General features: G+C 31.1%; 1 protein-coding gene across 2 annotated transcripts in view; it reads right to left on the bottom strand.

Moving 5' to 3' along the window:
* The window catches only part of LOC139519896 (zinc finger RNA-binding protein-like), a 31563-nt gene that overhangs the window by 13835 nt on the left and 1905 nt on the right, over nt 1–15823 (bottom strand). For both annotated transcript variants that reach the window (XM_071312188.1, XM_071312189.1), the window contains exons 2-11: nt 14926–15139; nt 13492–13579; nt 11261–11482; nt 9267–9329; nt 5847–6004; nt 5226–5417; nt 4102–4309; nt 3350–3433; nt 1658–1714; nt 918–1057 (exon numbers count right to left, since the gene is read on the bottom strand). In XM_071312188.1, coding sequence (XP_071168289.1) covers nt 918–1057; nt 1658–1714; nt 3350–3433; nt 4102–4309; nt 5226–5417; nt 5847–6004; nt 9267–9329; nt 11261–11482; nt 13492–13579; nt 14926–15126 — 1413 coding nt within the window. In that variant the 5' untranslated portion in view covers nt 15127–15139. The remainder of the gene's footprint in view (nt 1–917; nt 1058–1657; nt 1715–3349; nt 3434–4101; nt 4310–5225; nt 5418–5846; nt 6005–9266; nt 9330–11260; nt 11483–13491; nt 13580–14925; nt 15140–15823) is intronic.

The raw sequence follows: 15823 nt of genomic DNA, 5'->3' as shown, positions 1-15823 counted from the left end.
TCGAAAATCAGCTCAAAATCTGAAGGTGTATAGAAAAAAAGTCTGTATAACTATGATTTTCAACAATTTATCAAAGTCCAAAGCCCGTAATTTCAACAAAGATTAGCAGAGCAGTACAAACTAAATTTGGCATTAAAATTAGAAAGATCATGTCATAGCGATCATGTGTACTAAGTTTCAAGTAAATTGGACTTCAATCAAAAACTACTTTGCCCAAATACTTTAACCTAAAGCGGGACAGTAGGAAGAATAGATGGACAAACTGACGCACAGACGGAAAAACGTAATGCCTCTTGACAGGGCATAAAAAAGCACCTACCTTGAATATAATCAAAGTGCTTGAAAGCACTGAACGGTAAAGATTGCTTCAATTTATCAGTGGGAAGTAAAATCAAATATTGCATTGGTTGTTGTTGATTTAACAGCTATTCTAGACAAAGGAAGATAACTCCAACTTTTGAAGAACAGGTTAACAATGACATAATTTATATTTTTAGGACAGATATTAAGATTCCTGCACCTTGCAAAAGTTATGTGATTTTCTTGACAAGTGAAACATCATTTTGTGCTTTGAATATCTGAGCATATATTGTGTCGATAAATTTCTAGAAATGTTCATGGATAGGATGCATAGAATGTTATGATCAATGCACTATATTTTGTGTATCAAAAAAGTAGTGATCAGCCTTTGAACATTTAGATATCAAGTCAGTCCCATAAGGTTTTGATTGCATTTCATGCAATCTTTACCTAAAAACTTCAACACTTAAAAATAAAGATCACATGTGTTTATCTAGATTACATTAAACTTAATTCTATATAGTGCTCTGAAACAGTTCTGCCCTTAACATATATCAAGGAATGTTTATTTTTCGTTACAGAGCCACTTAATTCAGGACACTGTTAACCAGACATACCTTATACTGAAGTCTGTGACGTCTTCCTTTCATGTGCATGTCTTTAGCATTAGGATCATTAAATTTACATTCACATAGTTTGCAATTAAAGCTGACTGTCTTTCCGTGTTCATTTTTAACTTCCTCAATGTACTCATGTCCTTTAAAGATAAAAGTTCATTGAATTTTTTACTCATAGAAAAGTCATGATTGAATATAATTCAATTATTAATCTTTAATTTATTACATCACTTGAATAACTTGAACACTTGTAAAATATCAACAAAATTCCTATTTTGTGTTTCCTCAGCTAACTACATTCGAAAAGCAGCATACCCAATACTTTTCTGTGTTTAAAGACCATCAAGTTTAATAGGTTTGTTTCCATATCATTACCAAAACACTCTTCAAAATCTTTAAGCTATTGATAGTATGTTGTTTTATTTGTATTAAAAACACTATTTTCCCACCTGCTTCTAAGCCTTGTACAAATAAAATGTAGACCTTAGATAATAAAATTGCAGACCAACTGAAGTGTTGTTGTCAATTTTGAATATTATTTAAGTATTGCATTCTTTTGCATGATTTGACAACCCGGCATACCAAGGTATCCACTTCAGGGACTCTACCAAAACGATTTCAAAGGCCTTGGTTCACCACACGGAGTTCAAATAAAATTTATATTTCAAGAAAATGTATAATTATTCTATATTTATCCACATCTTAAAGTACTATAAAACATTGCATGTACTTCTACTAACCTACTGGAGCTACGTCTTTCTCTCCCAAAATATTCAATGGACCATCATCTTTCTCATCTGTATATATAAATATATTCACTTAATCAAGGAGTACAACATTTACACAAACAAGCATTCTGAGAGTATTGTATGGCAATACATAGTTCCCTACCGGTTAAAAATTAAATTATACTGGAACAAAATGCTGTTATTCTATAACTTGTCATGGTGTAAACAAAAGTAAATATCAAGTCATTATACTTAAGCATGACTAAAAACAGTGTGAATAACTGATTATATGTGTGAATTTTTCAAGTCCCAAGGACCATAACATGCAGAAAATTATCAGACCAAAACAAAAATTTGAACTTGATCTGGAACTTGTCATGATAAAACTATATATACCAATTATCAATCAATATCTTCAAGCATGATGGAAAAAAGTGTGGAAAAACACTCTTAACATTGGATATGATTAATAGTTCTCTAAAATTAGATATGATGTAATACAATGTATATCTATTTTTAAATTATAATCAAATATATAATTAATAGTTCCAAATATTTTTTCTTTCATTTGTCACAAACTAATATAGATTTGTAACTTATCTATAGTGTCAACAACTTTTATCTACACAATGTAATGTAATGAAATATATACCTTAATAAAAATAGATTATTATCTAATTAAAGGATGCCACTTGATAATTAGTTATCTTTCTTTGTATAGAAATATGGTTTAACATAGTACTCTAACATTAGATTTTAGATTTTTAAGGACCACATCTCAGGACTAAATCATCAGAATGGAACAAAATTCCAACTTGATCTATATAACTTGTCATGATAAAACCATATAACAAATATTAAATCAATATCTTTAAGAACTAAGAAAAAAAGTGTGGAAAGCTGATTTGCCGGACTGACGGATGGACAGACAGACGAACAGAGTGCAAACCTAAAGTCCCCTTCGACTTTGTCGGTAGGAGACGTAAAAAAAATCTTAAATATGAACTGAAAAAAGACACAAATTTAAACTGCATATATGAAATTTAATGGGCGTCATAATTTCTTGTTCCAAAATAGATTAAATCACAAATGTACTGCCAACAAAGCGATCCAGTTTTTAACAACTTGTTCGACAGGAAAATTTACCAATTTTCAAGTCATCAGATGAGTGGGTTTTTGGTAAGTTTATGACTATCCTGTCAATTTTTCAGTAGAGTTTATCCAAATTACATTTGATTCATTTTTTCTATCAAAAAATCTGACATCTGACTATTTTCTTATTCAAATTTGTATATATCAATTTTAATTTACTATCTTACAGTTTTACTATTTATACAATTCTATTATTTATTGATAGTTCAAAAAGAGTATTACGCTTTCTTTATAGCACAACCTTTGCTTTCTTTATTTGATGGAGGAATTGAGAGGAATATTATCTAGAATATTTGGCATATTATTAAATAATTGGGTAACAGTCATGTGTACTAAGTTTGTTAAGTTGAAGGGAGCACATGTACATTTACCCATATCAAATTTTAAGCTGGTAAAAGATGGACAGACAGACCGACTCACAGACCAGAAAACCTAACGACACTTAACTATCTTAGCCTAAGCTTAAACATCAGAGACTTTAGAAGCTCCATGTGGTATAAATTAGTCATTTTAGTGAAAAAAGTTAAAATTCAACACAAAATAAAATGGTACCTTCAGATGTATTAGATGTATTCATAGGTTCTTCAACTTTAACTTCCTCTGTCTTTATTCCAAGAATTTTCAATTGTGTTCCTCCTACAATATATAGAAATGTAACAATGTAACTTTATATAATGAGATGATATGTTGCAAATTCTTTAGTTCTCTCTTCAGTAGTTGCAGCAATAAGCAATGAATTATTTCATACACCTTGACAATAGGACCCAAAAATATTTGAAACAAAAAGACATTTTTCAATCTCTTTAAACTTAGAAAAGACTTTTTTTGTTATTTAAAATCACATTTTCCAAATACCTGATATAGACATGACAATGGTTAAGTACAGACAGTGACATTTTCATTAAGCATCACAACAGCGCACACTTGTACTAGTTCAAACAATGTAGTTTTGTCTATTTTTTAAGGCATATATCTCTGCTTGTTTTTTTTTTACCTTTTATGACAAGAATTGTTAAGCAATTTAAAGCAATAGGTCAGGTCAGAGACAGCATAAACCTATTTTCTTTTAAAATCATGTTAAAATTGCAAACCCAGCCATGCTACCCATGCAGTATAGTGATCTAGATTTTTCATTTGGTTAGTATTATATTTTCACAAGAATAAGTTTGAATACATGATACTTCGGTTTTATTACATTTTTCTTCCACTTTTTAACTGCCATGTTCTAAATGGCAGCTGGACTGTTTTATGGCTCAAACTTTCCATTTGAAAGAAATGTTATCACAAACAGACAAGAAACTTACCAACAAACGTAATCTTAGGAGTAGCTGCAACTTTCTTTGTTATAGTTGGTACTGGGACAGCAGTTACAGGCTTGATACCCGGCTTCACCCCTGTTGTTATTGTTGTGGTAGACACACCAGCTTTGGCAGTAGAGGAGGTAGCTGTTGATAATACTACTGGATTAGTTGATGGAATGGGCTTTCCAAGTCTTGTATGAAGTTTTAAAACCTGTAACAAAACAAATATTATATATTGATAGTAAAAGTACACTCTCAAAAATATACAGACATTTCAGTTTTCAGTTTTGTAATAACTAACAAAATCTAGAGATATATCATTCAAAGTGGTAAACTACGCAGAAAAACTGTTCTCAAAGGCATGCACTTTACTCTAAAATAATTCACAAGATAAAGGATATTGTTTAAATAATTCAAAAGATAAAGGATATTGCTAAGAACTAATACTTTGCACTCTGTGGTGATTCTCAGTGAAAGGTTGAACACATCAGTGACTTCAAATCATTACATGTCTAACTTGTCTAACTTGTCGTGACTTCAAATCATTACATGTCTAACTTGTCTAACTTGTCGAACTTTGAAAATGTAATTCTTTGCGATTATAAATGTAACTGTTTTTTTTTTTTATATTGTTGACTTTGTAATCTTTTATATATTTATTCAAAAGTTTATTATTGATTTGATTATTGTATACTAATAAGAATATGTATTATAAGAGCATTAACTATGCAAAACATTTCTTTGGACTTCTTATTATATAGAGCATACACTAGACAACCAATAATAAATAGAAGATAAAACTATCTGAATCATGTCCCCGTTTTGTAAACATTTTCTAAGTAAGATGTATTAGATTATCACAAGGTAAACCCAACTAATACTATTTAAGCAGTTCTTCACCAAGTTGTCATCCATACTTTACACAAAATAAGATTTAAATATATAAAACTTGTTAATGTTTGAAGGGTGATGAGGCTTTGAAAAATCTCTAATCAATATGTTTGAAGGGACATGGCTTGCAAAATATGTTTAACAGGAACATTTTTAATTGTTTTCCCCCAATATTTTTACTACTTGTATATACTTTTACTCAATCTGATGAAGAAACAAAGAAATTGTACTAAAACCTTTTGATGTTTAGCTCCTCTGATATGAGCAGCATAAGCATCAGCTCCTGTACATGTGACATCACACAGCTCACATCTCAGCTGATTTTGACCACGAGGGGTTGATGATGATGATGTTGTTGTTCCAGTTTGGCTTTTCATTGCAGCCTCCTTTTTCTTGTGTTTCTGTCCTTCCAAATGCTCTCTGTATGTCTGTATTGGGTAAAAACAAGTTTTTTGTCAATTCCATACTGTAATAAATTCTTTGCTTTGCATAAAACAATTGTTGCTTTTTCAGGGACAACACCTTGCCATAATCATCATAACACGATTATAAATGTACACTACTCTTAATATACATCAACCACGGTAAGTCAACTTTATAGCATTATTATCGTTTTCCAATTTTGTTACACAATAAGTATGTAAAACATTTCATGGTATCATTTAATCGTTATATGATAAGATGAAAATGCTCTACCAAATGAAATACATGTATATATTCTCTGTTAAGTAACCAACAATCAATTGTTATTCTCATGCATCAATTAGAAACATAATTAAAATTTAAGAGTTACTTCCCCTTGACCATTGAATTATAAATTATTTTTTTTAAAGATATGAATTTAAACAGTTTCATACCTGTGGTCCTGCACAGCTAATTTTACAAACATCACAGTAATGTAGCTGTGGTTGCTTCGGTGGCATTTTTGTCTTTGTTTTCACACCAACTTTAACCTTGGCAGCCTGTTGCTGCTGGTAATAAGATGTAGCTGCTGAGTATAAAGCAGCATCATAACCTGTAGAGAAATATAAAATACAAAGTCAAGTATAAACAAATAATGGCCTGCACCTTTTTAATTTTTCATTTGACAATACTGGATTCAAGGATTGTTAACACCACATTTACAATGAGATTTGTTATACATGAAGGATATGTAAGAAGTTAAAGGTTCTCAAGGAAATTAAGATTGTCACTATGAAAGACATATATACTTCAAAGAATTCATGAAAAAAATACTGTAAAAAATTGTGAGATAACACAGATTTTAGAAAATAATGCTGTTCAAAATATTTAAAAATTTGTATTGTGTACAATTTGATTGATGTACTGCAATACACAATGCTAGAGTTAAAGGGGCACTAGCCGTCAAATTCATGTTTATTGATTTTAATCAAATTATCATATTTGATTTATAATAATGTAAAACATTTATCCAAACTATTAAAAGTCTGAAATAAAAAACAAACAGGGCACTGGCATGAAAAGACATAGCTTTGTTTCATGTGTATTTTAGTCTAGACGCCATCTAATTAACCATCGAGTTGACCCCTAAAGTCATCCCGATGACCTTATAAACGATGCACACATAAATATAGATATTAATAGATTAAGTAAACTTGTGCTGTTGGATTTTTCTAGGTCTATTTAATTTCATATTATAGATGAAAAATTAAATGTTTACCATCGTTTTTACCTTATAAGAATGATTTTTTGTGGAGATCGAATCATTCAATCAAATGATTTGCCTTTGTTTCACATTCAATGTTGACATTCTTTTCCTTTAAATAACTTTACACAAACAATTCACGTGTTATCAATCAAGCCAAGGGGTTAAATTGAAGTTCACATGAATACGGAATCAATGAGGTCGAATTATTCACTTGCAAGTGAATAATTATAGAATAATTCATAATCAATGTTTTTTAGCTTATTTTGACAAAATTGAAACATACTGGCTGCTAAAAGCTAATTATTATTTCACTATTGGCATTTCATTAATGATTGAGCAAAACAATTTAATATATCTTGTAGCCCCTTTAATCAGTGTAATGTGACATTTCTATTAAATAGGATCATATACATGAGTGAAAAAGAACAACAAAAAATATCCTGGAAATAACTATTTACTACCAGAAGAATCCCCACAAAAATGAAAAGGGAACGCCCAATGTAACATGTAATAAAAAGTTTTTCAGTCATATACAGGTATTTGAAACATAAAGCAGCTATTTCTAATTTTTGCTCTAAAGAAATCTTTAAAGTATTAACACAAAAAATAATATTTTTGTAATAATAAAAAAAGAAAAGAACATGCAAAAAATTAGAGAATTATAAGATTGACAACTTGTCACAAATTAATTCCATACAACTTTGTTAACATCTTCAATCTAACTAAGGAATGTACCAGGTAGTTAATAAAAGTTTCTGTCTAAATTAAATGTCAGCACACTTTTAAGCTAGCAATTTTTGACAGTAACTGGCCCAGACAAGCATCTAGACTGTATGGGTAGTTAAAGTTTTATTAACAAATATCTAATTTTTCAGCAGAGTATGAAATAGCTTGTTTTTTTTACCAGGTATATTTTACTGACTAATAGTGTAAAAAGCACACACACACAAAAAACAACATGCAAAATTTGTGATTGTTTCTTCTTCAACATTTTAAATGAAATCTAACACAACAAACTATAATGGTAATAATGAAATAGTAAGAAATAAAGACATAAGCATGAAACTACACTACCACTTCTCAAACATCATGATAGAGTTGTAATGACCCATTCAATATAAAGCACAAATTTCATGTGCTCATCAAAATTATTTGTATAGGATACTTCATTCTGTCCAGTATAGTATATTATATTATATTAGGCCAACTAAAATTAATAAGTAGATTTTCATCCAGATTTTTGAAAAAAATGGGGTGGGTGGGAGGATTTTATTTTTTAAATTTTATTTCTTGTGACGAGTTCTTCATACCGCGGAGGGTATAAGCAAGTGTAAACTAAGCTAATATCATGTATATACATGCATAAGAAATCGTACATAACTTTTCAAACTCTTGAATGAATATCTCTGATTTGCAACTACTGTTATACATGTAATTGAAACTTTAGAATCCTATATTTATAGTTAACTTAAAAAACGTAGAGAAATGCTCTCTTCAGTTGGACTACAATGTATACCTTCACCAAATTTAGTTTGCTTTTTAAGCGATGTTGTGTAGTCCCCATAAAATTAATCAAATGTATTGGTACAAATGTATGCAACACAAGTGTTATGAGTACAGAATAAAATAAAAACTCAAACAGTATTGAAAGTAATAGTGTTGGTGCTAAACCAAGATGCAACTTGATATAATTATGAACTTTACCAAAAAGAAGTTGTTGTTTAAATAAAGAATTGAGGATATTGGGACAGAGGGTGTTTGCTGTTTGTCAACAAAAAACGACAGCCATCTAAGGTAAAACTAAGGGCTTGCTATAAAATGCATATGTTTGTAGACTTTCTGTTTAGCTCAATATACGGTCATAAATCTAACAAGTTCGTGCTTGTGTCAATTTCTTTAAGCCAGTAATGCTTTTGTACCAGTGTGTTCCACGATTCTTGCGCTTTGGATATCATTCACAGCCCAATTTCCTGACACAAAGTCATTGTAATAAATAAAAATAAGAACAGTTTTCTAATCTTTTGTGACATACTGCGATTTGCGTTTTTAGACACATCATTTTACTCATAACCCGAATATTTCATGCCCTTCTCGTAATCAATCTCTATTTTCGGTAGATATTGATGTTATCATTGAGCAGCAGAATATATGTCGACTTAATCATTTTCGTTAGATAACTCGAAGAAATACAAAACCAAAGTTTGAAACAGGAAGTTTTGAATGAAATGAAACTATCGATGGTTACCGGTAACGGACATGAAAAAAATCCGGAAATCGTAATTTTTTAAAAATAAAAAAATTCGGGGCGGGACGATTTCAGTGGGGCGGGCGGGGATGAAAATCTATCAATTAATTTTAATTGGCCTTATATAGTATGCATATTAGCTACACTATTAAAAATCTTTCAAATTAACCTCCTTTTAATTATTTCAAAAATATTTCTCATTACTGTATTTCGTTCCAATAATAATTGTTAAAGTCCATGTTCATGGAATTCAACAATTAGGACCATTTCAATGCACATTTAAAACTTTAACCAAAAGATCCCAAATTTACATGCCAAATATGACAAATGTCTGATGACCCAATAGACATAGTCATAACCTACCTTTTATGACAACTGGTTGTACTGTTTGTTTTATGGTGGTATAGTTGGACACGCCTTGTGGGGCTGAAATGTGAACATCAAGGGTTAGAAAGTTAGCCAAACAAATATCCTAACCAAGCTGTGATAAACTAAATTGCTAACCTTGTTCTGAATCAATGCATTCTCAAAAACATTTTTTTGAAATACTTTAAAAGTATAAATAAATATAATTGACATACAAGCAAATTCCGGTATGGTAATTCATATACATAAATGTTAATACATTAACTTATCAAGAATCAAGCATATAGTTGAAAATTTAACATCATTATTTTTCAAAATAGTTTAGAGTGAAAAACCCTAATTTAACTGATTTTTTGTTTTTTTTTTGTTTTGTTTACTTGTAAATATGCCAGATTTCTAGTTAAATGTCTCTACTGTAATCTATCAAATTATCCTTTAATAACATTTCAATCTTTAATTCACTGATTCTAACAAGCATAGCAGATAATTCTGTAATAAGAAATTCAAAGCATACATTTTTACAATGGCTTCACACATGTCACATTAGCAATTCCAATGTAAAAACATTTGCTTCAATTCATGCAAATCAATGTTTTCTCACATTTTACAAATCTGAGAACAATTCAAAGCTTGGTTATCTAAAACAATTAGCTACATATGTACAAATGATAAAGCATCTTCCCGTAAATATCCAATGCATCAACCCATCAACGAAGACATAATGCTACACCAAACTGATCAGGTGTTCTTTTTTCTAAAATCTATATACTGATATACACACAAAGATAAATGTGCTTCATTTATAACACTCCCAAAATCTACTAGACCGAGATTTCACTTCCTGTATGAAAAGAAGTGAATCTCTGTCGCTTCTCTTAATATTGCATTGTCTTTTGTTTTTTAAGATGTAAGCATACAAAAAATACATCAGGGTTTCCAATGCAAGATAAAATTATATTAATTTTTTCGAAGCATTAAGTATAAAACTTTACATATTCTTTCTTAAAAAAATGCAACGAATCGGTTTGATGGAACACAATGTGTACATCGTTTGAAATTAATTCTGTCAAGTGTAATCTTCAAGTTTGGCTAAGATATTAATTCAACAAACAGTTCTACTGCAAAAGTATTGTCCTTCTAAACTAACAAATATCACACATATCTGCACATGAAGTGGTGTGATTAATATAAAAACAAATCCAGAAGCTCTACATGATTTCATAATTTATAAAAAAAGTGAATGATACATGTATCTTACATTGAAACAAATGAAGATTGTGAAACTGTCAGATAATTTTGAACATTCAATTGAATTTTTTTACAAGTCTGTTAATATTTACCATGATTTTTTTTGTATAATAAATTCTGGACTATTTATGAAATCATGTTTATCACAAGTGAAACAAGCCTAGAATAAACAGTTTTGGACTAAATACATGTACCAGCAGCTTTCCAAATTTTAACAAATAATTGTCAAATTCTGTAAACAAATAGACCTGGTCTACTGGTAATCTTAATGAATAAGCAATTACCAAATTCTTTAATTCTAGACTTCACGGATTTCATCCTGTGTACTTATTTTTATCAGTTAAATGTTTATAATGTTCATTTACTTAAGGCTATACCAGAATTAATCTTATAAATGGGTTTGGAAGGTTATTCTATCAATAATTGAAGGACTGATTATTTTTGATAAGATGCCTATGTGGCATGAACAATTTTATGAATGGCAGGGTAAATCACAAGTACTGTCCAATAACAGCTGATCCCACACACAAACATTTATTTCTGGAACAGCCTAAGTTAATAAATACTAGTTACAAAAAATTCTACAGTGCTTATTTTTGTTTGTATATATACAAATAAACAACAAACAAAGTTCACATTTGTTACTTCTTGTGTCAACTTGAGCTTATGTGTGTGAAAGTGAAGTATGCAATGTTCCATGTATGTATGTAACAATACTAAAACTGCTTTCCTGTTGTCCTTACCCTTGCTTGTATATGATACTGTAGTTGTAGCATTTGTGTTACCAGCATAAGTTGTTGAGTATGATGACACCTGAGGAGTAGTAACAGCTGTTGGATATACATAGGTGGCAGCACTAGAAGCCTGGATTGGTGCCTGCACTTTTTGCTGTGCTACAACTCTGGGTGTAGCATAATTTGTTGTATTTGTTGAATATACTGGTTTGGCAGCTGCTTGAACATGAACTAATAATAAAAAAATAATACATTTTATATTATTGTAGTTTTTGTGTCAAAAAACTATTTGCATCAATAATATGAGGCCCCAAAAAACTATTTGTTTGTTTAAGGTTTATTAACAAAAATAGGGTAGAAAGGTCAGTATTCATATTTCTTTTTTATTGACATGATTAGGAGTCATGCTGTCCATTTTGCTATGGTCCGTGTGGTCTATAAGCAGAATTTCCCAATATCTTTAATGAGTTGATTATTTCCCTAAGTTATTAATTTGAAAAAATTAGCAAAGTGTTTATTTCATATAAGGAGTTTCAAATTTCCTAAAAACAACTGTCATATTTACGATTGTGTAAAATAAGGATGTATTAAACAATTGATTTCTTTTATCATGCTTAGTGGCAACTCTAACTTCACTTTTGACAAGACTTCAATTGATTGTTCATTCATTTTATTAGCCTGAATGAAAGGTGTAGGTTTGATAAGGTCCCAGTATTTATTTGGCAAGTTTTTCTGTCAAAGTCTCATATTAAGATTAACTAAGCAATACAACAATAAGTCACAGCTGAATAATGACTTTGAAATTTGTTAAAATATCTTCCTACAGGCATTTGATATTGGCATTTGACTTAAAACAGAGCTTATGTATCGACAAAAGATAAATATGACTTGAATATTAAGGCTGTTTCACAGACCTTATTTTTGATGAAAATCATAATTTTAACGCTTTATTAACATGATTCAGTAAAGCTTCATTAAGCTTGGCACAAACATTTCACTTTCCATGTTTTTTGTCATCAACTTGACATATTTACTATCTTTAAACAAAAGGTTAATATTTTGGGTCAAATATGGCTAGTACTGAACTCAAGTCCTTTAAAAGTGGACTAAGAAATATACATTTTAGCTGTTCATGACAAATTTAGTGTGTGCATTGTGTAAGTACATCTAGAAATTGACAATGAGGGTCGGTTGAAAACAAAACTTTACGACAAAAGAGATGATTTCAGCTTTCCAATTGTGAACTTTCCATTTCTAAGTAGCAACATTCCAGCAGCACCTGCATACGGGGTATATATCTCCCAATTGATACGATATTCCCGTGCTTGCATTTCCTATCATGATTTTCTTGATAGAGGTTTGCTGCTCACAAGGAAGCTATTAAACCAAGAGTTCCAAATAGTGAAGTTGAAATCATCCCTTCGTAAATTTTACGGACGCCATCACGAGTTGGTTGACCGTTATGGAATAACCGTTTCACAAATGATATCGGATATGTTCCTTACGTCGTAACTACAATCCCCTTCCCTTTCATGAATATGACCTACCGAATTAGACTATTTACCGGATTTGTAATCACATAAGCAACACGACGGGTGCCACATGTGGAGCAGGATCTGCTTACCCTTCCGGAGCACCTGAGATCACCCCTAGTTTTTGGTGGGGTTCGTGTTGTTTATTCTTTAGTTTTCTATGTTGTGTCGTGTGTACTATTGTTTTTCTGTTTGTCTTTTTCATATTTAGCCATGGAGTTGTCAGTTTGTTTTAGATTTATGAGTTTGACTGTCCCTTTGGTATCTTTCGTCCCTCTTTTAATTTAATATACAATATACCCTCTTTTGTACACACAAACACACACATATATATATATATATTATCAAGGTGGAATAATTGTATGATTTCTAATCACTACAATATCTGTTTCCATTTTTTAATGTTTTTTTCACATTCACAGAAGGCCATATTTCTCCAGTCTCTGTACAAAATATCTGTTTATCTTAAATGTATTTACCCATTCAAAAAACAACATTCCCTTCAGTCTTTTAATTATGTAAGTTTTAGTTTTAACAGTATCTTTCCAGTTTAGCTGTACACAAAACTGTTGTACTCAAATAAAAGTTAATAGACATTTTGTTCTTTTAAATCTGTATCTGCTTTGTTTGCTTAACATTATCTTTGCATTCTATTTACATGAAACGAAATCAGAAAAAAGAAAGTTTCCTGTGAAACATTCTCCTTACCTGGCTGATAATGTGTTTCAGCACCACTGTATGATACAGTTGCTTGAGCTGGTTGATAATATGCTTTCTGATCATATGTTCCTGCAGGCTGTCAATAGAAATAAACATCATTAAAATGTGTTGCTCTCCCCTCTCAACAAAAATAACCCAATAATGCCTTCATTCTACTAATTATATACATGTATGTGATGGAGATCAATGGCTATTTAACATCCAGTGGCAAGTTAAATGAATAGTCTGGATGAGAAAATGATAATGTAATATTGATATATTCTCTAGTTTGTACTAGACTGATGTCTATCATACACTGAGCTGATTTTCTAATAGGCTAACAAGTATATGTCAGGTAAAAGTCTACAGGATGACATGTCGCCTATCTTCCCTAGCCAAGGGTTACGACCCACTTCCCTCCTCTCCAACTTTGGAGGATTGAGATAGTATTTCAGAGACACAAAGTAATAATTTTCATTGGATGCAGTTCAATCAAAAATTGCCTATAACATGATCACACGTTAAAGTAGAAAATGAAGGTAAACAATTTCCACATGCTGATTGTACAACAAGTCTTTACACCAAATATGCGACAATATTTAGTGACAATTTAAATGTTTTTAATCACCTAAATGAAGTTCCTAAGTATGTTTCTTACACAAATTTTGGAATGTAAACAAATAATTTTCGTTTTCTGCTTCACAAAGTTTGTAGACTTTAGACTCTTCTGTGTTTTCACCTCCACACTGAAGAGAGTTCACATGCTCCAATTGGTCAAGAATAATGCAATTGGAATGGGCGTGACTTTAATCAACTGATAGATGGCACAACATGGTTATCACAAAGGTTGGCTTGATCTGCCAAGGTGGAAGTAGATCGTACTCTTGGCATGCATGTCACCCTACCTGGACACATTATTCTGACTCCAAGACGACCAGTCTTTGCTCTAACTTCTAAATGCCATGAGCTTAGCAAGAGAAGCAGCAAATACCAATTTTCTTTCTTTTTACCTGGCAGATCTTTTGAACCAACGACCTCCTACTCTCAAGGCGAGCATGCTTCCAGACCTATCACCAGAGGCTATTCATATACATGCATTTATGAATTGGAGGACCTGATCTGAATAGAAACCTTTAAATTGTTCTGGAAAATCAGCAAACAAGAAATAACCAGAGAACCTATTTTTTCCATTTTCCTTTAGTATAATCATTGGCCATTTAAATTTGTGTGGCATACATGCTAGTTGAAAGGAAAGTAAAACCTTCCATGGCAAATAGCTCGTTCAATACATGTTTGCACAGTGCTTTTTCATCCGTTTCTTTAATTTTAACGTTTAGTAACAAATGGTAAATGTAGTTAAAAGTAGCATCTACATGTAATTGTCTTAAAAAAAATTCAGATAGGAGTTGGTAATATTACAAAAAATAACCTTGTAATACTTACAGTAACTGCAACTTGTGTACGTGTATATGCATACTGTGGTGCAGCAGGTGTAGTCTGATATCCTTCATATCCACCTGCAGCCCTTGGTGCAGCAGCTGCAGCATAAGCAGCCTGAGGTGCAGCTGCTACATAGGCAGTCTGAACAGTTGGGTATGCAGCTGTTGGTTGGGGTTGGCCAGTAGGATATACAAAGTGAGCCATCTTATCGGGCTACCTACAAAGAAACATAAATATGTAAATCTTCAAAAACTACTTTTTAATATTGTTTTGTTAACTTTTTCCTAATGGGATCAATCATTTTTTATTCGTTGGTCCAGGTGTCTATTTACACAATATTTCAGCAAAGTAGTACATTTCTTTTAAGCTATATCATGTACTGCGCTGTGCTTCATCAATGTCGCAATTTGCGATTTTTTTATCTAATCTGGACACAAAATATGTCTGCCGGCGATATTTCTGTCGCAAACATTTTCCTATGTACAAATTTTCATTTTCTTGACAATATCTTCATTTAAATTGGTCTGGTATTTTTTTTACATCTAATTGTATATTATCCAACAAAAAACAACAAACATATGACTTTGTTGTGCCCTACTCCTCCCCAAAATGCACAAAAACAAAATGATGTAAAATGTAACAAGAGGGTTTATTGTTATGAAAGTTGTGCACAATTCAATGCTTGAATGATTTTCAGTGAAGAGTTATGTCCAATTTTATTGGATTTTGACAATGTTTGTGAACTAAACATAATTTACATAAAGTATAAAATATTATTTCCTGTTTCTTCTTTCTTTTTTATATATCTTTTGGTTTTCAATTCTAGTGTTTATATTTTAAAGCTGATTTTTGTGATCTGCTTGGATTTTTATTCATTTATTGAATTTAATTGGCAAACCCG

The sequence above is a fragment of the Mytilus edulis genome, chromosome 4 (assembly GCF_963676685.1).
Source record: "Mytilus edulis chromosome 4, xbMytEdul2.2, whole genome shotgun sequence".
Taxonomy (NCBI): Eukaryota; Metazoa; Mollusca; class Bivalvia; order Mytilida; family Mytilidae; genus Mytilus; species Mytilus edulis.
Note: the sequence above shows the minus strand (reverse complement) of the source record. Positions and strands in the feature narration are given on the sequence as shown.